This window comes from Mesoplodon mirus, assembly GCF_964341445.2.
Source record: "Mesoplodon mirus genome assembly, chromosome: 3".
Lineage (NCBI taxonomy): Eukaryota > Metazoa > Chordata > Mammalia > Artiodactyla > Ziphiidae > Mesoplodon > Mesoplodon mirus.
Genome location: NC_138978.1, coordinates 21,923,101 through 21,944,526, shown reverse-complemented (window position 1 = coordinate 21,944,526; position 21,426 = coordinate 21,923,101). Strand labels below are relative to the sequence as shown.

Genomic DNA, 21,426 nt, shown 5'->3' with positions numbered 1-21,426 from the left:
CAGCATGGCAGACCTGCTTTTTTTTTTTTTTTTTTTTTTTTTTTTGCATTACGCGGGCCTCTCACTGTTGTGGCCTCTCCCGTTGCGGAGCACAGGCTCCGGACGCGCAGGCCCAGCGGCCATGGCTCACGGGCCCAGCCGCTCCGCGGCATGTGGGATCCTCCCGGACAGGGGCACGAACCCGCGTCCCCTGCATCGGCAGGCGGACTCTCAACCACTGCGCCACCAGGGAAGCCCAGACCTGCTTTAATACATGGCATGAGCAGGGGCAGCAGACACCCTATATCCCCTCCTGCCAGAACGAAGCCGAGGAGTCTAGCTTTTCCTCTGCCACCAGGAACATTCCAGAACATATTTTCTGCTCCAGTTGTTTTCCTCAGGGTGAATCCATCCCTGAGGATGGAATCAGTGAGGCAAAAGGTTGCAGGCTTCTGATACCCAGTGCCAAGCTGCTCTCTGATAAGGCTGTATGTCGTGGATTATTTATACTGTTTTCTGCCTCTCAGTTCCCTAATAAGGACTGAAGAATCTTGGGATGAATCAGCCACCAGACCAGATAAACAAGCCAGTCTGTCACTGTTGCTGTTTTCTGCAACTAAGAAGGGAACTCCCTTGGATCCCGCCCAGAACCTGGAATTCCAAAGCAACGGGCCAGATACCTTTGTACCCAGCTCCCCGTGGCTCAGGTCCCACCTTTCCCTCCTTTCCCCGCCCTCGTGCCTGGGTGGAGCCAGCTGCCAAGGCGCCAAAGCTTCTCAGCCCTCCCTCTGTGCTCAGTCCAGAGTGAAGACCAAAAGAGGGCTGTGTGCCGGGCCCCGATGAGGACGCTGCTGGTCATCCTGGCGGCAGGATCCCTGGTCGGTGAGTGCCGGTCACCCTGTGGTCAGACCTGACCCCCACCCAGGAGCCAATGATCAGGGTCGTCTCCCCCAGAACTGCATCCAGTCCCAGCACGACCAGTTTCAATTTCTTCTCTGCTGGGCTGACCTGGGTGCCGAGTTTCCCTGGAGAAGTAGATGCCCGCTCAGGTTGCTGGGGAGGATGAGAGGGTCCCTCAAACTCTGGGTTCTTCAGAGACTCAACTGACCCTCAAGACTCTGGGGATACAGTCACCTGTCTGAACTGGGGGTGTGGATCCCCCCACTCCAGTGGATGGAGAATTAGCTTAAGGGAGTTAGACATCCTTGGACCCCTCAAATCTTTCTGGTAGAAATTGTACCTCTGTTCCTCTGCTTCTGGCTGGCACTGGCCTCACGTGGGGAGGTGAGGGAGCGTCAGGAAGGACAAAGCTTGAGTCCAGCCATTGCCTCCTTCCACGCCCCTGAGGGGGCCTCTGCCAGCCCCTCGTGCCAGACCTGAAAGAGCATTTTCTCCCAGAGGGCCCAGGTCTGCTGCATTAATAGGTCTTAAAACACCAGAGCTCTTATGAAAACAGGACGAAAGGGCACCGTTTTCAAATCCAATAAAGTGGATTTTTTGGAAGTGGAGAACTTTTTTGGAAGTGGAGAACTTCCAGACCAATGCATGAGATCCTAGATTGTCTCTCTGCTCCCTGAGATGTTTAAAAAATTCAGGGAACTTTCTGAGGAAGTGAAAGCACAGTCCTGACTGAAGAATGGGGAGAGCTGGCCTCTGCAAGACCCCTTCTACCTTAAGTGCAGGATAAAGGCCATAAAGGGCCACAGCTGTGCCCTGCAGGTGTTGACCAGATCCACAGCGCTTCCAGCTGCCACCCGGGCTCTCCAGCCCGTCCTCCCCCTGGCATCAAACGGAACATTCACAGCACACTGGACCCATTGTGATCTAGGGAGACTTGATGCATCTCCCAAGAGACCTCAGACATGTCCCTCCAGACCCTCACCCATTCCGGTTGGAAGACTTAGAGGCTCTTGGCCCTTTACGATGGGGGACACAAGGGAAGCAGCCCTTAGGAGGTTGTTAGGAGTCGGTAAGGTCACTCTAGAGCCCCAGGTACCTTCACCCCCGGCATTCTTAGGCTGACTCCAGAACATGTTTGAACTGACTTTGTTTGTTTGTTTGTCCTTAGCTTCCCAACTAGTTGACATAGACTTGTTTTTTTCAAACAAATGAGAAAACTTCCTTTGATCACATCTCCCAGGCTGTCAGTTTCTAGACAATACACAGCTCCCCACGATTTCACAATGTAGACTTTCACCCAGGAAGTGCAGAACCAACGTGGGCTGAGGAACCGGTGATGGATTTGAGGAGGAAAAGGAATGAGTGGGCGAGAGGAGATGGAAGATCTTGTTAGCCCTCAACACCTCCTCAAAGATAGGGGCCAGCCAAGGTCCACCCACACGACTTCAGGAAGCCAACTTGAGTTCCTGCCTCCTGAAACGTGGTGCCAGCCTCCACCCAACCTGGGCCCTTCACCTCCCGAGCATGTCCCAACCTCAGACACTTACCTCCTGCAAACCCACATGGTCCCCCCAGGATACTGACCCTAACCAGCAACCCTCCCACTGCAGACCCTAGCCAAGCCCACCCCCAGACACACCCTGGCCTTCTCTCAAATCCCACCCTCTCTCTTGCCTGCCCTTGACCTCACCACCTCACCCAAAGCCACCATTGAGCTCTGACTTCAAGTGGACTCCCTCCCTCAACTTAAGACCCAGCCTTGAACCCATGCCCCTCCCTCCATAACAGACCCCAATTCTGCCCAGACTCGGGTCCAAACAAGATACCAGCCACAACTTGAGGCTCGGCAGCACATCCATCACATTTGGCTAGAGGCAGAAGGAACCCCCTGGTGCCCTAGGCCCCATTCTGGGGGCTCCAGGAAGCCTGGAACACAAAGAGTTCTGCAGCTGTTGGGCCTGATCAACCCAGATTCAAAGAGGAATGTGGCCTTAGATTTAACATGTGGATGCACAGCAGGGTTGGACTGTCCTAATATACTTCCCCTTCCCCACAAAGGCCTCCCTTATGGAAATACTGTAGGTAGACTTGGAGTGGAGGGGTAAATAACCCTCCAGTCCCTCACACTCTGGACCTGCTGGTGCTCATGATCATGGGGGGGGGGGCGGGAAGGGAGGTGCGCACACATCATATCAAAGACACGTGTACCCTCAGACCTCAAGGCCTTGACTCAACCGGATCTGCACCTGTTTATTTCCCACCCCAGCCAACCTCTGAGCACAGGCAGAGCCAGCTGCCAGCTCTGGCCGCCATTTTCGTGCACTCTCTTCCTTTCCACAGACTGCGCTAGGAGGGCTGAGAGAAGAGATTTGTAAGTCAAGGGCTCTCATTTACAGTGAAGATTGCTTCGGGGGCGGTGCCCCCCGCCGGCTCCTCTTCTTGGGGCTCTGGCCTTTGCTGCCCCTTCCTTGCCCCATTGTATCCACCCCACAAGCAGCCTAGCACTGTGATGGGCATTGCAGGCCGCCTCTCTGAGCCTCAGTTTTTCTCATCCATTAAATGGGCATAATGATAGTACCTGCCTCATCAGGTTGTCAGGAGGATTTGATAAGGAGGCTTAGCCCAGTGCCCGGCACTTTACGTGCATTTCAGACATGTCAGCTGCTGCTGTGGTCCTTATTGTTTATCTTTAGGTAAGTCCAATTATTCCCATTTTAGAGATAAAAAAATTGAAGTTCTAGTTGCTTAAACAGCTTCCCCAAGGTCACACTGCCCATATGTAGCCTCAGTCAGAATCCACCTCCTAAGAAATCCGTGTGGCTGGGGAAGGTGCCTTTGCCCTCCTCAGAAGGCATGTGGTGGGTGGGCAGGGATTGGTTCGAGCAGCAGAGAGGCAGGAATTCACAGACATCTTCTCCACCGTTGTCTGAAATTACTGACTCTGGGCAAGTTACTTCTTCGACAGTCAACGTTTAGTTGAATCCCTCTAAAATATTCCATTGGTGAGGACGCTAACTTCAGACAGTGTTGAGAAATGAATGAACACAACAGCACGTGTTGGCAAGGATATGGAATCATTGCACCACTCAAACTTTGCTGGTGGGAATAGGAGATGGTGCAGCCGCCGCTTTGGAAAACAGTTTGGCAGGTCTTCAAAAAGTTCAGCATAGGATCACCGTACGACCCAGAAATCCCACTCCTAGCCGTATACCCAAGAGAACTGAAAACATGTGTCCACTTAAAAACTTGTGCACATGGGGCTTCCCTGGTGGCGCAGTGGTTGAGAATCTGCCTGCTAATGCAGGGGACACGGGTTCGAGCCCTGGTCTGGGAGGATCCCACATGCCGCGGAGCAACTAGGCCCGTGAGCCATAACTACTGAGCCTGCGCGTCTGGAGCCTGTGGTCCGCAACAAGAGAGGCCGCGATAGTGAGAGGCCCGCGCACCGCGATGAAGAGTGGCCCCCGCTTGCCGCAACTAGAGAAAGCCCTCGCACAGAAACGAAGACCCAGCACAGCCATAAATTAATTAATTAATTAATTAATTAATTAATTTAAAAAAAAAAACTTGTGCACAAATGTTCACAGCAGCATTATTCAAAATAGCCAAAAAGTGGAAACAACCCAAATGTCCATCAACTGATGAGAAGATAAACAGAATGTGGTCTATCGACGCAGTGGAATATGATTCAGCCATAAGAAGGAAATAAGTACCAATTCATGCTGTAATATGGATGAGGCTTGAACACATGATGCTAAGTGAAAGAAGCCAGACACAAAAGGCCACATACTGGATGCCTCTATTTACAGGAAATGTCCAAATAGGCAAATCCATGGAGGAAGCAGATTATTGGCTGCTGAGGCTGGGAGGAGGGGAGGGATGGGAGTACTGCTCATGGATACAAGGTTTCTTTGTGGGCGATGAACACATCCTGGGACTAGGTTAGCGGCAACCGTTGCACAATTTTGTGACTATATTAGGAAACCACAGAACTGTATGCTTTAAAGTGGTGCATTTCGTGGAATGAGAATCATAGCTCAATACCAAGGAAGAAAGAAGTGAAGGGGAGGGGGGCTGGTCAGTGAGCACAGTTTCCGCTGAGTGAGTGCTGGCTCGCCCCTCAGTGGGCAGCTTGCTAGAGGGCTGGGGCAGAGTCTTTGCGCCCTTCTGCTCACCCTGTTCTCACTTCCTGCAGCTCACATCGCTGAGGACACCTCAGATCTTCTTCAGCACGTGAAATTCCAGTCCAGCAACTTCGAAAACATCCTGACGTGGGACAGCGGCCCGGAGAGTGCCCCAGACACCGTCTACAGTGTGCAGTATAAGACGTAGGCGTCCCTCCCACACAAGCCCTTTTGACTCTGCTCTGGAACCAACCCCTCCAAGAAAACCCTTCCTTCTTCCTATGTCCCCACACGCCCCCCCGGACTGGTGTCACACAGCGACCCTCCCCCACACATAGCTTTGCTCCTTTATGTTTCTTCTGCAGGGGGAGGTTAGAATAATGGTTGCAAGTACGGGCTCTGGGGGCAGACGCCAGCTCTCTCCCTAGAACTCTGGGTGGTTGGGTAACCTCACCAAGCCTCCATTTCCTCATCCATGAAGCAAAGTTATCAATAGTACCTTCCTCATAGGGTTGTTAGGTGGGTTCAATGAGACAGTCATTAGCACGTGTGCCTGGCAAACAACAAGCTCCCAATCATTGCCTTATATTGGGTTAGACCGGGTCAACGAAAAGTTGTGCCCACACCCACCCGGGCCCCCACCCCGCCCTGTTCCTGCTCATCTCCTCTCCCAGGCAGGAGAGGAGGGTACGTGGGCTCAGGAGTCTGCAAACCTGGGTTCCATTCCTGGTCCTGCCACTTCATCCTGTGGCAAGGCACTTGCCCTCTCCGAGGCCCAGGTCCCTCATCTGTCAATGGGGCTAACAGTGCCCAGAACGTGAACTCAGACTGGCTGCGTTCACATCCTGGTTCCCTGCCTGCATGCCTCAAACACCTGGGCAAATGTTGCTTCCTTAACCCCCAGCTCCCCTATTTGAAAAGGAGGGAGAATAATGTATGAACCTCACAGCACCGTAGTGAGGATCATCCGCATAAAGGGCCTGGGTACACGTGCTAAGTAAATATTCAATATCGTTATCATTATTAATAAATGGCAGGCTTGGTGCCAAGCCTGTTCATGAAAGGTGTGTCTGGTCCTTCCCTTGCCCACAGTTATGGAGAGACAGAGTGGCAGGCAAAGGAGGGCTGCCAGCGGATCACCCGGAAATCCTGCAACCTTACCAAGGAGACAGGCAACCTTACGGATCTCTACTACGCCCGGGTCACCGCCATCGACGTGGGAGGCCGGTCCGCCACCAAGATGACCGACCGGTTCAGCTCACTGCAGCACAGTGAGTGCCAGCCCCTCATTGCAACGGGTGCAGGACGGGAACAGGATGGCCTCTTCCCCTCTGGCGTGGGTGGAGGGCCCAGAAGGGCGCTGCCTCCCAGGGCCAGTTAGGGATGTGGCTTTTTAGGGAAGGCACCCTCAACTGGACAGCATCCCCAGTGTGGTCATTCATCTTTCTCCATCTCCATCCCCACCTCCCTAGTTCAGACCACCTTAATCTTGCCACTTGAGTGCAACCAAGGCCCCCCTAACTCAGTCCTCCTACTTCTGCCTTGACTCTTTTCCGATCCTTGGTCTTAGTCTCGGCTTCAACATCACCTCCTAAGTGAGCATCCCCACCGCCAGCCTCAACAACCCCATTTCACTAGGTCATCGTCTGCTATCCTCCATCACCATAAACTGTTCACTGTCTTCAGAGCTCAGATCACAATCTGCAGTTACTGTGTTTGCTGGCACTTACATCATCTGCCTCCCTTACTGAAAGTGAGCTCCATGAGGGCGTGTGTGGCAGTGGAACCCACTGTGTTCCCAGCCCTTAGCATAGTGCCTGGCACATAGGAGATGCTCAATACGTAGTTGATGAAGGATTGAGTGGATGGATGAATGGATGAATGGATGGATGGATGAATGGATGGATGGATGAATGGATGGATGGATGAGTTGCCAAACTCCTCCCACACGTTAAGTAGGTGATGTGCACTAACTGATTTAAAAGCCACAGGGTTTCTTAAGAAAATAAAAAATAAAGTTAAACAAGTTATTTTATATTGTTTCTTGGCTTGTTCAGTTAATGCATACTTATTGTAGAAAATTTGGAAAATATAGAAATACACAAAGAAAAATAAAAGTAGGCCCAACTAATCTGAACACTTAAACATAACCACAGCTACTAGCAACTGTATCTACTCTTTTGTGATCTGGTTGGTTGGCTAGTTGTTTTTTATATAGTGGTATCGTGAACATTTGCCCATGTCATTAAATATTTTTCCACAACACGATATTTCACGGCTGCAAACATGATCCATTCTATGGAGGTACTCTAATTGACTTCCCTAATTCCTTTTTGGAGGACCCTTAACTCAGTTTTTTCGATTTTATAAACAACACTGAAACGAACATTCTTCTAGCTCAGATCTTTTTAATCTTGGAGGTCAATGGACTCTTGAGGACTTTCTATAAATTAGCTTCGGGGGAGTGAGGTTCATGAAACCCTGAAACTGAGTGCAAGATTTTTGTATATGTACATTTTGGGGGAGAAAAGAACCATAGCATTCAAATTCCCAAAGGGGTCTATAAACCAGTCAAGGTCGTTTGGTTATTTGGAAATTCCATCTTGAGAGAGGTTGAAGTTTAGGCCTGGCCTTTGAGGCTGAATCAATAATACGGGGCACCGCAAACATTGTTTGGATATGTAGTTGAACCATCAGTCCCCAAAGCTGTCATTGCCAGTAGACTAGGGGGCAGGTGCTCCGGGAAGACTCAGGGTAGGGATGTGTGGAGGCTGGGACAAGAGTATGATCAGCCTAGGGGTCCAGGGCCCCTCTCCCTGGACTCTTCCCACTCACCCTTGGTCACCCCTTTGCTAGCCTTACACCCAAACACCAGTTGCTTCTCTTCTCACCTGTTCATTTAGCTGATGCTTTCAGAAGCATGGCTGGGGTTGAGGTTGGAGGGGGTGGAAAGCAGTCATTTCCCAAGGTCCAAGGCAGCCTCTCAGACACTCCTGGCTGATTCTAACTTTTCATTTCTTTTTTCTCTCTCCCTTTTGCCAGCTATCATCAAACCACCTGAAGTGACCTGTATCCCCAAGGCGAGGTCCATCCAGATGATTGTGCATCCCACCTACACGCCCATCCACACAGGGAATGGCCACCGGCTAACCCTGGAGGACATCTTCCAGGACCTCTTCTATCACTTAAAGCTGCACATCAACCACACCTACCAAATGGTAAATGAAGGGTAAATATATATGCCACCTTGGTCCTTCCCTGCCTCGGAAACCCATTTCCCTCTCTGCATTGCTTCAAGTAGAAAGGAGATGTGTTATATAAATCAGTGTTTCCTAAAACATGTCTACAGCCTACCTCTTGTATATTCACACACACAATAGCATGCTAAAGCCTCTGACAAGTACTGCAAAGTCAAGACTCCAGTTTCAATTTGCTTAATACAACTCTCGCATGTATTTGATCAGAGAAACTCCTTTTATTTTGCATTACATGTATTTTTTTCTTGCCTAATGCCTTCTAACATCCAGGGGAACAACTTCTATTAACATCCTCAGGTGTTCACTTTGGAAAATGCTGGAATCAATTTCTACTGCTGCCGTTCTTTCTGCTGGTTCTCCACCATCTGTGGGAACTGGATACAGGCAGTGTCTTAAGATCAGTAATACTGAAAGGTGGAAGGCAAAGGCATAAATTGTCAAATGTTATACATTTCTTTTTGTATTCAAAAAATAAAATATGAAGTGTTTTCCCCGGCAGTGTGTGCCACTAATTCATAATTACATTGAATGACTATTCCTGCACTCAAGGAGCTTATAATCTAATGGGTGGGGAGAGAGTTAAAACAAGAATTCAAATTCATACAGCTATAGGTAGAGGGAAATAAGAGTGTTGTGTGGGACAGAATGGAGGCTGGGAGGGGAGAGAGGAGACGTCAGCTCAGAGAGATCTGGAAAGACCTCTAGAACAGAAAACTTTCTGGTGCTGATATCAATTCCTGAGGTGTACCAGGTAATATATGCTTATTGTGACATTTAATCTTCATCACAAAACCTATGGGGTAGTTGCTCTTATCTCCATTTTATGAATGAGAAAACAGAGGTTCAGAGAGGTTAAGTCACTTGCTCAAGATCGTTCAGCAAATAATAGCAAAGTCAAGATTCAAATCCAGCTTTGTTCCAAGCCCACATTCCTCCCCTCCCTGCTCCACTGGCCTACACTGTCCCACCACGATCAGAGAGAGAAGCAGGAACGCTTAGGATATTGTTGGAAAGCACAAAACTGCCCATTTGGGCTGAAGCATAGGGACATGTAGAACAGTTTCTCAAAACACGGTCCCAGACCAATGGCATCAGAATCTCCTGCAGCCTTTGTTTAAAATGCAGGTTCTTGGGGACTTCCCTGGCGGTCCAGTGGTTAAGACTTCGCCTTCCAATGCAGGGGGTGTGAGTTCGATTCCTGGTTGGGGAGCTAAGATCCCACATGCCTCACGGCCAAAAAACAAACAAACAAAAAACCCATAAAATGCAGGTTCTTGGGCCCCCTTATAATCCGCTTCATCAAATTCTAGAGTTACACCCCTGGGATCTGAATTTTACTGAGCAACCCATTGCTTCTTACTCACTCTGAAGTTTGAGAAACGCTGATGGAGAGGAACAATGCTAACCCTAAGATGACAGGCTGGGACCATGTCGTAGAGGTCGGGAGGGAGGATGGGGGAATCTTTATTTATTTCAGTAGTCGGGAAACGATTAGAGATTACAGAGCAGGGAGAGTCTATATCACAACTAATTTTTGGCAAGTATTTGGCATTAGAATATTTTATTGTTATTGATTTACAACTTAATTCATTTTGTGATCAGAGAACATATTCTGTATGATTTCAATCCCTTATGGAGACTTGTTTTATGGCCCAGAATATGGGCTATCTTTGTGAATTGTTCCATGTGCCCTTGAACAGAATATGTATTTTGCGGGTGTTTGGTGGAGTACTCTATAAATATCAATTTGATAAAGGTGGCTAATAGTATTATTCATATCTTCTATGTCTTTCCTGATTTGGGGGAGGTCTATTGTTCTCTTAATTGCTGAGAGTATTACAATCTCCAGCTTTGATTGTGGATTTGTCTATTTTCCCTTTTAATTCTGTGCATATCTGAAGCTTTATTATCAGACACATACACATTTATGATTGTTATAGCCTCCTGGTGAATTGACCATTTTATCATTATGAAATGTCCCTTTTTATCACTAATAATTCTCTTTTTATTGAACTCTACCTTATCTGCTGTTAATATAGTGACTCTAGCCTTCTTATATTTATAATTTTCATTGTATATCTTTTTACATCCATCTATTTCAACCTACCTGTGCCTTTATATTTAAAGTGTATCTCTTGTAGACAACATTCTAACAGTCTTTCCCTTTTTAAAAATTGAGATGTAATTCACATACCACAAACTTCACCCCTTTAAAGTGTAGGATTCAGTGGTCTTTCATACATTCAAGAAGTTGTCCAACCATCACCACTATTTAATTCTCTTTGTTCTACTTTCAAGTTCTCTGACTCTTCTGTCATCTCCAATCTGTTGTTAAAACCATTCAGTGGGAATTTTTACTTTAGATATTGTATTTTTCAGTTCTAAATTCTCTAATTTTTATAGTTTCTAGTTTTTATAGTCTCTAGTATTTATAGTTTATGCTACTGAAAATTCCTAGTCATTCTGTCATTATGAGCATGTTTTCCTTCACTTCCTGAGCATAGTTATACTAGCCACTTTAACACTGTCTGATAATTCAAACACTTTGGTCCTCTTGGGATAGGTCACCATTAACTGTCTTTTCTCCTGAATATGAAATACATTTTCTCTTTCTCTACATGTCTAAAAATTTTGGAATGCATCCTGGACATTGTGAATGATATGTTGAAAGGACTCTGGATTCTGTCATATTCCTCCAAAGAGTATTGATTTTTGTTTGTTTCTTTGTCTTAGTAGGCAGTGAATTTGGCTGAACTTCAAACTCCAAAATCTGCTAGGCAGTGAATTTGGCTGAATTTCAAACTCCAAACTCCAAAATCTCAGTTTAGTAAAGTTCAGTTGAAACTTTAGCTGGGCTGCTTGGAGTCTACCCTGCTCATGCATACTTTAGGCACCAGCCAGGGATTTGGGCAAAGTTTATACACAGAATTCAGGCTCTCTCTCTGTGAACCTCTCCTATCTGTGATTTCTCCCTCACTTTCCAACTTTTGTGATTGCCCTGAACTCTGTCTTCTGGTTACTCAAACCAGTAAGATTACAAGGTTTTTAATCTAGGTTTCACCCACTCCGCATGGTATAAATGGGGGCCTGCCTCCAGGCTACAGGACATTAAAAACGAGAGAGAAACTCATTCAGTGCCATTCCCTTCCTCCTTTCTCTGGTATCTGCCTGCTTTTGCTTACTTTCCAATGCCTATAGGTAGTTTTTATTTTGGCCAGAGTCTATAGCTGTTATTTTACGGAAGGTTGGTCCAATAGAAGCTATAAATTACTGGGAGCAGGAAGAGGAGAGATCAAATGTAGAAATGAAAGAGTGATCAGGGTGGGAAGTCAGGGGGCCTATTGCAATGGTACTAGGCTGGAAACGAGAAGGGCCTGAACCAGGGTGGAGGCAGTGAACACCCGGGGAAGGAGGACTCTTGGGGCCTTGACAACTCTACTGGGGTTAATTTCAACCATATGAGTTCCACAAAACAATAAGCTGTTAAATCCATTCGTGCACTTCTTCACCCACTTTCACCCCCTTCAAAAGAAAAAACAACAAATAACCCTAAACTTTGGCCTCCATGTGCCTGGAAAAGAGAAGGCATAGCTGAAACATAAAGGACCAAAAAGAAAATTCTTAGCTTTTAAGCTCCCAAGAACATAGTTCCTGTCCCTTTAAAGAAAAGCTTATGGATTATTTCAGGGTAATCAGATACAAAGGATGTGAGAGAGATTTGTCAAGAATGGTTTTAAGGTTTGAGCCTTGGACATTAGAACAAGAAAGACATTATTAACAGAATTAGGGAATCAAATACAGGTGCGGGTTTGGGCTTGGAGATGGGGCAGGACCCAGAGAGAGGAGATCAGGACGTTTGGGCATGTCAAGTTAGAGATGCCCACAGACTGCTGTCCAGCAGGATGCTGGCGGTGTGTGCCAGGAACTCCATAGCTCTTACTGAGGTCAGTTTGGGAGTTATCCACACATTGGTGATCACCAGAGCCACGGGTCCAGAAAAGATCACTAAGTGAGAAAATATGTGGAAAGAGAAGAAAGAATGGATGAAGAGTGAAACTTGCAGAACAACACCGAGGGGCTGAAACCAGTAAAAGAGCAATCGGAGAGGTAGGAGGAGAACCAGAATGATGGAATGAGGCAGCCAAGGGAAGAGTTCAAGGTCAGAGAGGTTCGAGACATACAAGAGGGCAAGAACTGAGAAGAAGCTCCAGCAGAAGGATGGGCAGATGCAAAGGAGCAAGGGCTTACTTCAGAAGCAGAGTGTTTCCAGGAGCGACAGACATTCAACATCACCAGAGCCTAAAGGACCAAGCGGGCTCTAGGGAGGGAAGAGTCAACAAAGGGAGCAAGGACCTGTAATATGACCCGGGTCATCAAAGGATTTTCAACAGAGGAGCTTTGTAATTATATTAATTGTTTAGAAAGATCACTGTGGCACCAGGATAAATTTGGAAGTAGACAGGGACAAAACCAGAGACTGGTGACCAGTAAGGAGGCCACTGCAAGAGTCCAGGCCAAAGATATTGAGGCCCAGCTAAGGCAGAAGCAATGAGGAGACAAGAGAGGGATGGATATTCAAAGCGTTTTTGATATTTTATTTAAGAAAAGGGGGTAAAAGAGGAGAACTGGGAGAAGGAAGAATGGTGGGGTGTTGATGATGGTGGTGATAATAACAGCAGCTAGTATTTAGAGAGTGCATGCTGTGTGCCAGACACTGTTCCAAGTGAAAGTGCATGAAGCTTGCATCTGATTGGATTTAGGGAGAAAACAGAAGGTAGGGCAATGGGAATGGAGCACTGCCAACTGACCTACCGGTTTATGGTTTGGGCAGCTGGTGGTACCATTTTACTAAGTGCAGTAGCCCAGGCAGAGGTGTAAGCAGCCTCCACATAGAGGTTGTGTATAAGAGATGTTGTTCTGTGTTCTCTGTCAAATTCAGCACCTTGGAGGGAAGCAGAGAGAATTTGAGTTCTTTGGCCTGACCCCTGACACGGAGTTCCTTGGGACCATCGTGAGTTTTGTTCCAACCTGGTCCAAGAAGAGCGCCCCCTACATGTGCCGAGCGAAGACGCTGCCAGGTAAGTTCTGCTGAAGCCAAAGGGAACTGGGACTCCTGAATTCAAACCTTGACTCTGTGCTTTCCCCTTTGTAACCAAGGTGAGGCTTGGCAGTGCTCTAGAAAACCACAGAAGGATTACTAGTGTATTATTAAAGTCAATCTTTGTTTATTCATAAATGAGTTAGCTGTTGGGTTATCATAGCAAATGTTTAATCTCCACCCTCCAGCCTATGTCTGAATTTCCTCTCTCTGGCAAACTGCGTGTGTATCCTGGCAAAGCAAATTCACCTTGATGTTAACTCAAGTGAGAGACCCCAGGAAATAATCTGCAGATGGGACAGCAGAGAAGATAAAAAGATCCCTCAGTACCTTCTAAAGTCAAATATAAATAACAGTGATTATAATAGCATTTCTGCAGTGCCAACCAGGGACCAGACACTACGAAACACAGTTCTCATGCTTCTGTGAAGCATCTTTGTTCCACTGAGGAAACTGAGGTTCAGAGTGGCTAAGTAACTTGCCCAAGATTGCACGGGTGGTGAGGGATGGAACTAGGCCTAATTCCAGAGAACACGTTCTCACCACTGCACTACCATAGAAAGAGTTTTGAGTCATCGGCTCAGTGGGATGGCGTCCCATCCCACTCGACTCTAGCACATTGAAACTCAACTCTCATCGTAAGCATCATGATGTTTTTATTAGTGCTTATCTTCATAGAGATAGAAATGTAATGCTCCAAGTTTAGGGGATGAAAAAAGCGATCGCATTGGACTGGATGGATTTGGAAAACAGTCTCCACCTTAGTCATTTTGTTTAGATTAATGATGTCAGGAGGTGATTTCTGTTCTGATGAATAGAAGCGAGGCAGCTGCTAGAGGCTGGGCCCGAGGGTATAACTGCAGCTTGGTAGAAACATCATAGGGTAGGTTCTGGTCCTCAGCTTTGTTCAGAAACTCAGCTCATCGGTTTCCCCCAAAGCCCACAAGAGACTGAGTTCTCCACTCGAGTCCCAGTGCATTTGTTTTCATGGGAAGATATGCCTGGCGGAACAACAGCCAGCACTGACCTCTTGCACGGGGCATGCCCTTCCCGGGGAAAGGGCCACATGAATACCAGAATAGAACTTGGCAATAAGAGAACTAGAAAAAGGAAACCAACTTCACAGGCACTGAGTTGGGAGTGTGTGTATGATTGGTGACTCTCCCCTGGACCTTCTAGATAACTGTCATTCATTCCTGGCCCGCCCCTGCCCACCTGCTTACTGACCACATGTGGGCCACTCCAACCATATCCTTCTGTTGGTTTGTCCTTACGTGATCTAGCTCATGATATGATATCATTTTTTTCTAAGACTGTAGCTGCTTTTATATGAATCATACTTCATGGTGGCTATTTCTTGGTGACATATAGAAAGCACCTTATCCTTTATAATGTTAATAACAATTCCTACCATTTATTAAGTACCTACTCTATTGCCAAACACTGTGTTAAATTCTTTCCATATATTATCCCATTGAATCCCATTGAATCCTTATAACAATCCTGCAAGTTGTATGGTATTATCCCCATTTTACAGAGGAGGAGCTCTGGCTCAGAGAGGTTAAGCAACTTGCCGGTGACCACACAGCTGGTCAGTGAACCTAGTTAAGTTCATCTGATCCTGAAGCCTGGGCTCTAATCACCACTTTGCAATTTTGTTTAGAACCTGTCCCCTCTACTGCACATTTATTTCTCTTACTTCCTTATCATAATGAAATGTCCTGTCCTTGACCCCGTATCCAGGGGTCTGTCTTATCCCCAGAGCCCAGAATCCCTCCTTTATCTACCTCTCAGAATGTCTTGGACCATCATCCCAGCATCTTGATGCTGGAAAGGGCTCTATGTGTTGGTTCACCCCATATCTTAATTTTACAGATGAGGAAACAGAGTCATCATTGCGTAGTGGCTGTGAGAATGAGCTTTGGAATTATACATGTCAATCCTGGCTTCTCCACTGAGTAGCTGTGTGACCTTGTTCAAGTCACTTAACCTCTCTGAGACTCAACTTCATTATCTGTAAGGAGTGAGCATCCATGGCCAACTGTTTGGTGGGATAACATTGGTAGAGCACCCCACACAGTGCATGGCATGTAGTAAGAGTTCAATCATCGCTGGCTGCTGTTATTAATAAATGGTAGGCTAGAGAGGGTCGTGCAGAAGATGAGGGTCTCATCAGTGGCTGAGCCAGACCTCTAACACCCCACATTCTAGTGTTGCTTCCATTATTTCTTCCTACTTCCCCGTGAGTGAAATGGCAGAAATGTTCCAAGTCCCTGTCCTGTCCTGGTACAGGGAGCAACAGTTTTCCAGTTACATTAAGCATGTCATGTAGAGACATTTGGGTCCTGTCTTCTCCCTGGTGGAAGTACATGTGACAGGGGAAGTGGGAAGCTGACGAGAGAGGCCCAAGCCACAGGGGCTGGGGGAGGAACGAGGAGTGGGCTAGAAGTAAAGGCTCCAGCAATTCCCAGGGTTCACAGTCATTGCCAAGGTCACTGGCAACTGATGACCAAGCTGAAGCCACACAGGGGCCAGGAACAGAAGGAGGGTGACTTGGAGAGTCAAGACCCCCAGGTAATACAAATCTCCAGTTTTAACAAAAACTCCAGCTACCTCTTCCTTACCAAGCCACTCGCCAGTCCCACTTGAATTGGTGACAGGAAGTGTGTCATGCCGAGACCTGGCTGCACCCACCCATCCCAAAGATGCAGGGCCATAGGAAGGAGGCTCAGCATAGAGCCCTTAGCTATCCTCTCCTTCCATTTTCGAAAGGGTGGTGCCTCCCCAGGCTCCCTCCTGAGTGAGGTCTTCCCAGCTCAGATCTTGGTAGACAGGTGGGGAAGACAGACCCCTCCCATTGTCACATCTCCCCTCTCTTTGCCTCTTTCCCCCACCCCGAGGAAGGCAGGACTGTCCTTAGACCCAGGCAAGGGGGACCCTTTTCTGAGCCCCGCACTTTAGAAGGCCCCGCTCCAGCCCTGCTCTGGCCATGGCCCTCCCCGCAAGATGAAGAGTCCTTAGGTCCACATGGGCAGATCCCCCTGGAACCTGTGAGCTCCTAAATTCCCTGTACAGACGGACAGAGTCTGTGTCCAATCTCAGCAGATCTCCTCCTTGGGTCTTTCTTCCAGAGGGCAGACACTCTGTTGATGTTCAGGCCCTCGGCCCAAAGGGTGGCCAGTGGGTGGGTATTTGTAGGCAGCGTGGATGAGCTTGGCCATGAGCCCATATCCTTGGGTGTGAGGCCCCTGGCAGTGTGGGCTGGAGCCAGGCTGGGCCTGCGGGAGCTTCCCCCTGCACCTCCACCTTTCCGCACAGCACCCCGAGGCATCCAAGAATCAAAAGTCAAGCCTTTCGGGTTGTTATGAAAAGTATATCTGTCAAGGTGGGAGCACAGAACATATTTTACTTAACAATGTAAAAACATGATGAAATTCCAAATATTTAGACGTATGATGTGTGGCCCTCCATTTGTGCCCTCACCCCGGGCCCTGTAAGTACTGGGAATAGGAGAGGCCTTCCCAAGCCGGGCCCAAGAGGCAGGGGAGGAAAAGGCCCAAGTTGGCAGTGCCACACCGGCAGCCTCACCCTTCCTGTTCTGGCCTCTTTCTCCCATAGATCAGACGTGGACCTACTCCTTTTCCGGTGCCTTCCTGTTCTCCATGGGCTTCCTGGTCGCAGGGCTCTGCTACCTGAGCTACAGATACATCACCAAGCCGCCTCCGCCTCCCAACTCCCTGGTGAGCCGGGGCCCCGGGGAGGATGGAGAGGCCGAGGGGAGGGCACGGGCCCCGGGACCCCGGCGCTCCCTCATTTCTCCTTCCAACCTAAAGATGTGGCTGGCAGCTCCCCCGGTGTATGGAAGAGAGCTAGGGGGAAGGAAGACAAGGCTTGGAATAGAAAATCCACGTGGCTTTCAAGGGGGCGCACACCCTGCCTGAACCGTTAGCCCAGGTACTGCCACCTGGGATCGCAGGCCCACTGTTGCCACATCTTCACATTTTCTCCAGCGAAGTCAGAACTTCAGATTGCAATGTGAAATCTCCCATGTTTCAAATCTTGGCAACTAATTTTTTTAAACTAAGCCCCTGCAAACCATACACATTACATCGGCAGCCCAAGTCTGGCCACCAGAGCTGCATCTTTGTTAAAGCAGCCATGCCCGCTGCAGAGCCTGCACAGTCTGGGGCTCGCAGAGAGGGCTCACGCCCATCCACCCCTCCAAGTCAAAGGCCAGATGAGCCATTTCCTGTAAAACTCTCCAGGCCTCCCCTGTCCCCCATTCTTCCCCACCTTTCTCCCCGCGTGAGGCCCTTAGGGAGCCAGAGCTCAGGAGCAGTTGAGCCAGCACCTGGAGAGCATTCCCCAAGGGCACCCCAAACCTGAGCCAGCTGCTTCCAGAGTGCCCGCCTCCTAGAGAAACCACAGCCTACCCGCTCTCCCTAGACAACCAGACTCTGGAAGCGGCCCTCAGATAACAGGCCGGGAGCCCTGTGCCTTCACAGAGGCTCCAGCACTTAGAGGAATCCCTGGGAAGGGGTACGGGGCTCACACATCTTGGAAAAGCCCCCAGATGGTCCACCCCTTCCCCTCCACCCCCAGCCCTGTGGAGGACCGCGGCACGCACGGCACTCTTGGGGAGCTTGAACGCACCCTAACGGGCACACTGTTCTCCCTGCACAGAATGTCCAGCACGTACTGACCTTCCAGCCTCTGCAGCTCATCCAGGAGCGCATCTTAATCCCCGTCTTTGACCTCAGTGGCCCGAGCGGCCTGGTGCAGCCTGTCCAGTACTCCCAAGTCAAGGTCTCCGGGCCCATCGAGCCTCCAGGAGCCCCAGCGCGACACAGCCTGTCTGAGGTCACCTACCTTGGGCAGCCGGACCTCTCCATCCTCCGGCCCTCTGGCGGGCCACCTCTCCAGACACTCCCACCACTGTCCTATGCCCCTCAGGCTGCCCCTGAGGGCGGGCCCCCGTCCTATGCACCTCAGGTAACCCCCAAAGCTGAACCCCCCTCCTACACTCCCCAGACCATCTCGGAGGCCCAGCCTCCTTCCTACACCCCTCAGGCCACTGCGGACAGCTGGCCTCCTTCCTACGTGATATGCGGGGAAGGCCCTGGCAGAGACCCCCCACCTATGACACTCTCTGGTCCCAAACACCTCGGAACTAAAGGTCAGCTCCAGAAAGAGGCACCAGCTGGAAGCTGCAGCCCAGGTGGCCTTTCTCTGCAGCAGGTGACCTCCTTGGCTATGGAGGACCCCCAAGAAGTAAAATCCTTCCACCAGCATCTGGGGATTCACACGGACAGAGAACCTGACTCTGATGTCATACGCAGAGGGGAGCCAAGGACACAAAGCTACATAAAGGGCCAGCTGCCCCTCCTCTCCTCTGTCCAGATCGAGGGTCACCCCGTGTCCCTCCCTTTGCAGACTCCTTCCCACCCATGTTCCCCCACAGACGAGGGTCCGAGTCCCTGGGGCTTGCTGGAGTCCCTCGTGTGTCCCAGTGATGAGGGTCCAGCATCCGAGACTGAGGCCAAGAGCCCAGGCCCTCAGGCCCCAGACCTGGAGTCGCCCATGGAGCTGGACTCTCTGTTCAGAGGCCTGGCCCTGACGGTGCAGTGGGAGTCCTGAGCGGGAACAGGGTGGGCCTGGGGCTTCCTCCTGTCCCCACCCTTACCTCGCACCTTGGCCGTCACTCCCGCACCCAGCGGCGCTGCGCACTCTGCAGCCCAGCCCCGGGTGGATGCCCTTGAGGAAGCAGCAGAAGGAGGATGCCGGACCCCTGCGGTGGCTGAGCTCCCTTTGGAGCGAAAAGGCATGAGAAGGGCTCCAGCCAGAGGAGTTACAGAAGTGCATCATATACAAGCGAGTGAGTGCAAATGAGCATGTGCACGCCAAGTTCTGCAGGGCAGGATGGACAGTCAGAGTGCAGGAGTTAATATGGGGAACCTCCCGGAGATCCAGGGCCCCGGCTCCTAACACGCTGGACGCAAAGTCCTCCACGAGCCCGCCTCTCTTCATTCCTGGCCACTTGCATAATCTAGTTCAGCAGACTGAGGCCTCTGCCTCCTCTGTGGCTCCCCAAAGGTGAGAAAAGGAGCCTGAAAAAGGACACCTCATAGCAGACTGAGCAGAACCAGAACAACCTGCACTTCTGCCAAGTCCAGAGGCAGCCTGATGACAAGACTCCAGGGAGGGGTGCAGCCTGCGGCTCATCCCCAACCAGGGCTGCTGCCTTCAATTGCACCATTTCAGCTTCATTCCTCTGCTCGAGGCTTGATCCCAAGTGAAATGCAGGTCCACCAGGGAGGGAGAACACAGAAGCCTTTTCTGTCGGCAGGAGTTTCAGACCCTATCCTGGCAGCAGGGTTTGAAAGGAACATGGGGCCACGGGGCAACTGAAGGAGACACAACTACAAAACTGGACCTAGTTCACAACTTTAGAAACTCAGCCTTGGATTCAGCCCACCTGGGTTCAGATTCCAGACTCAGTACTTACCAGCCATGTGACTTCAAGCAAATGAATCACGGCTCAAAATCTCTGTTTCCTCATCTGTGTCATGGGGATAATAACACTGACCTTACAGGGTTGTGGTGAGGATGAAATTAAATAATGTCAGCCAAGCGTTTCATAGTGCCTGGCTCATGGGCAGGGCCCAGTAAACAGTAGTATTTCCTGTTGTGATTTTTACAAAATAAGACAGTACAGGAGTGACCCACTCCCCCAATTCAGCTTGATTTTGGATCAGGCATTTTCTCATGGGCTTAAATTATCCTATTTCCTCAGGATTGCTCCAGGCCAAGCTGGAGGCGCTGGACTATCTAGGAGGGGGCGAGGGAAGGGATTGCAGGAAACAGGGTCCAGGGACAAATGGAACCTTCTTGAATTCATAGGTGGAAGCTGTTTTGGGGGTGTCAGCAGCATTCTCAGAGGACCTTCCTCCCCGACACCCCACCAGAGGCGGCACAGGGCTGCCCTGTCCTCCTGCCCTTGCACAGGGTCCTTGTCCGAGCTTTCAGCACGCTGTCACGTCCTTTGTATCATTGCATCTCACGTGACCCCTATGATGAGGAAACCGAGGCCCAGAGAGGAGAAGGGGCTCCCCCCACAGGCCCCCACTGAGGCTGTGACACAGTTGGAGCTCAAACTTAGCGATTTTTGTCTTCATCAAGAGAAGGAACTTTCCACACCAGTTTGGATTCTTGTAGGATGAGACTCCTGGGGCATAAGGAGGGGAGGGCCCCAATGGGGTCCCCGAGGGGCAAGCGCCCCCAACCCCATCCTGGCCCAAAGCCCTGTCTGAACATTTCTGAGAAACAGCATCAAAGTCCAGTTGCCCCGGTGAGACCCTTTCCGGAGTGTGCAATGCCCTCCCTCCTCTGTACCCAGTACGTGTCCCCTCCTCTTCCTCACCCCTCCCCTCCCTGAGACACAGCACCAGGGAGCACTGTCCTTATCTGTTTGTAATTAATATTTAACATCTCTTCAGGGTCACTGGTTTAGACCCTGATATCTCCATAGCAGAGGGGTGGACCGCCCTCTCCAACACCCCCAGCCCTTTCTCCTCCTGGCAGCTGCTACGTTGGCCCTAATGACTGCTTCCTTCCCCCAAACTACACACAAGTCTGCTTCCTTCACTCAGGGTGAACTTGGCCAAAGGTTGACTGTCTCACCTTGTTTAGTCATGAAAAACAGCTTAACACCTGGACTGTTCTCACCAGGGTGGGCCAGGGTTTCAGAGGTTTTTTTACTGAAAGCCATAAACATCTCTTCCAACTCACAGGCCGCAAAGCTCTCTAAGCCCCTTGGGGCGAGAGTCGTTCCTACAGTCCATGACTCTCTGGGTCCTGTGACCCTCCTCAGGCTGGCCCTGTCCCCACCAGGCTGCATACCGCCTCAGGTCTCTGGCTTCCCAGGCAGGCAGCTCAGGCTACCAGCTAGGGGACAGGGTGTCCAAGGCCCCGGAGCTGGGCTGGGACGTTGGCATTCCTGAGGGTCCTAGGCTTTGACTCCACCACCAGGACTCTCCACAGCCTTGCCCCACGTAGTCCAGAGAAAAGT

At 49.8% G+C, this 21,426-nt stretch overlaps 1 protein-coding gene across 1 annotated transcript; it reads left to right on the top strand.

The window, feature by feature from the left end:
• The first annotated feature begins 565 nt into the window (after positions 1-565).
• IL22RA1 (interleukin 22 receptor subunit alpha 1) lies at positions 566-19,848 on the top strand. Its single transcript, XM_082614491.1, has 7 exons — positions 566-861; positions 5,075-5,207; positions 6,096-6,274; positions 8,046-8,221; positions 13,200-13,338; positions 16,977-17,098; positions 18,042-19,848. Exons 1-7 carry the CDS (start codon positions 819-821, stop codon positions 18,993-18,995), a joined length of 1,746 nt encoding a protein of 581 aa, XP_082470617.1. The 5' UTR covers positions 566-818; the 3' UTR covers positions 18,996-19,848.
• Positions 19,849-21,426: the final 1,578 nt, after the last annotated feature.

Excerpts from the sequence above, each read along its gene's own strand:
- IL22RA1 (XM_082614491.1), top strand. The coding sequence starts at position 819 with ATGAGGACGCTGCTGGTCATCCTGGCGGCAGGATCCCTGGTCG. Across the intron at positions 5,208-6,095 it reads TACAGTGTGCAGTATAAGAC|TTATGGAGAGACAGAGTGGC; the intron begins GTAGGCGTCCCT and ends CCTTGCCCACAG. Across the intron at positions 8,222-13,199 it reads TCAACCACACCTACCAAATG|CACCTTGGAGGGAAGCAGAG; the intron begins GTAAATGAAGGG and ends TGTCAAATTCAG.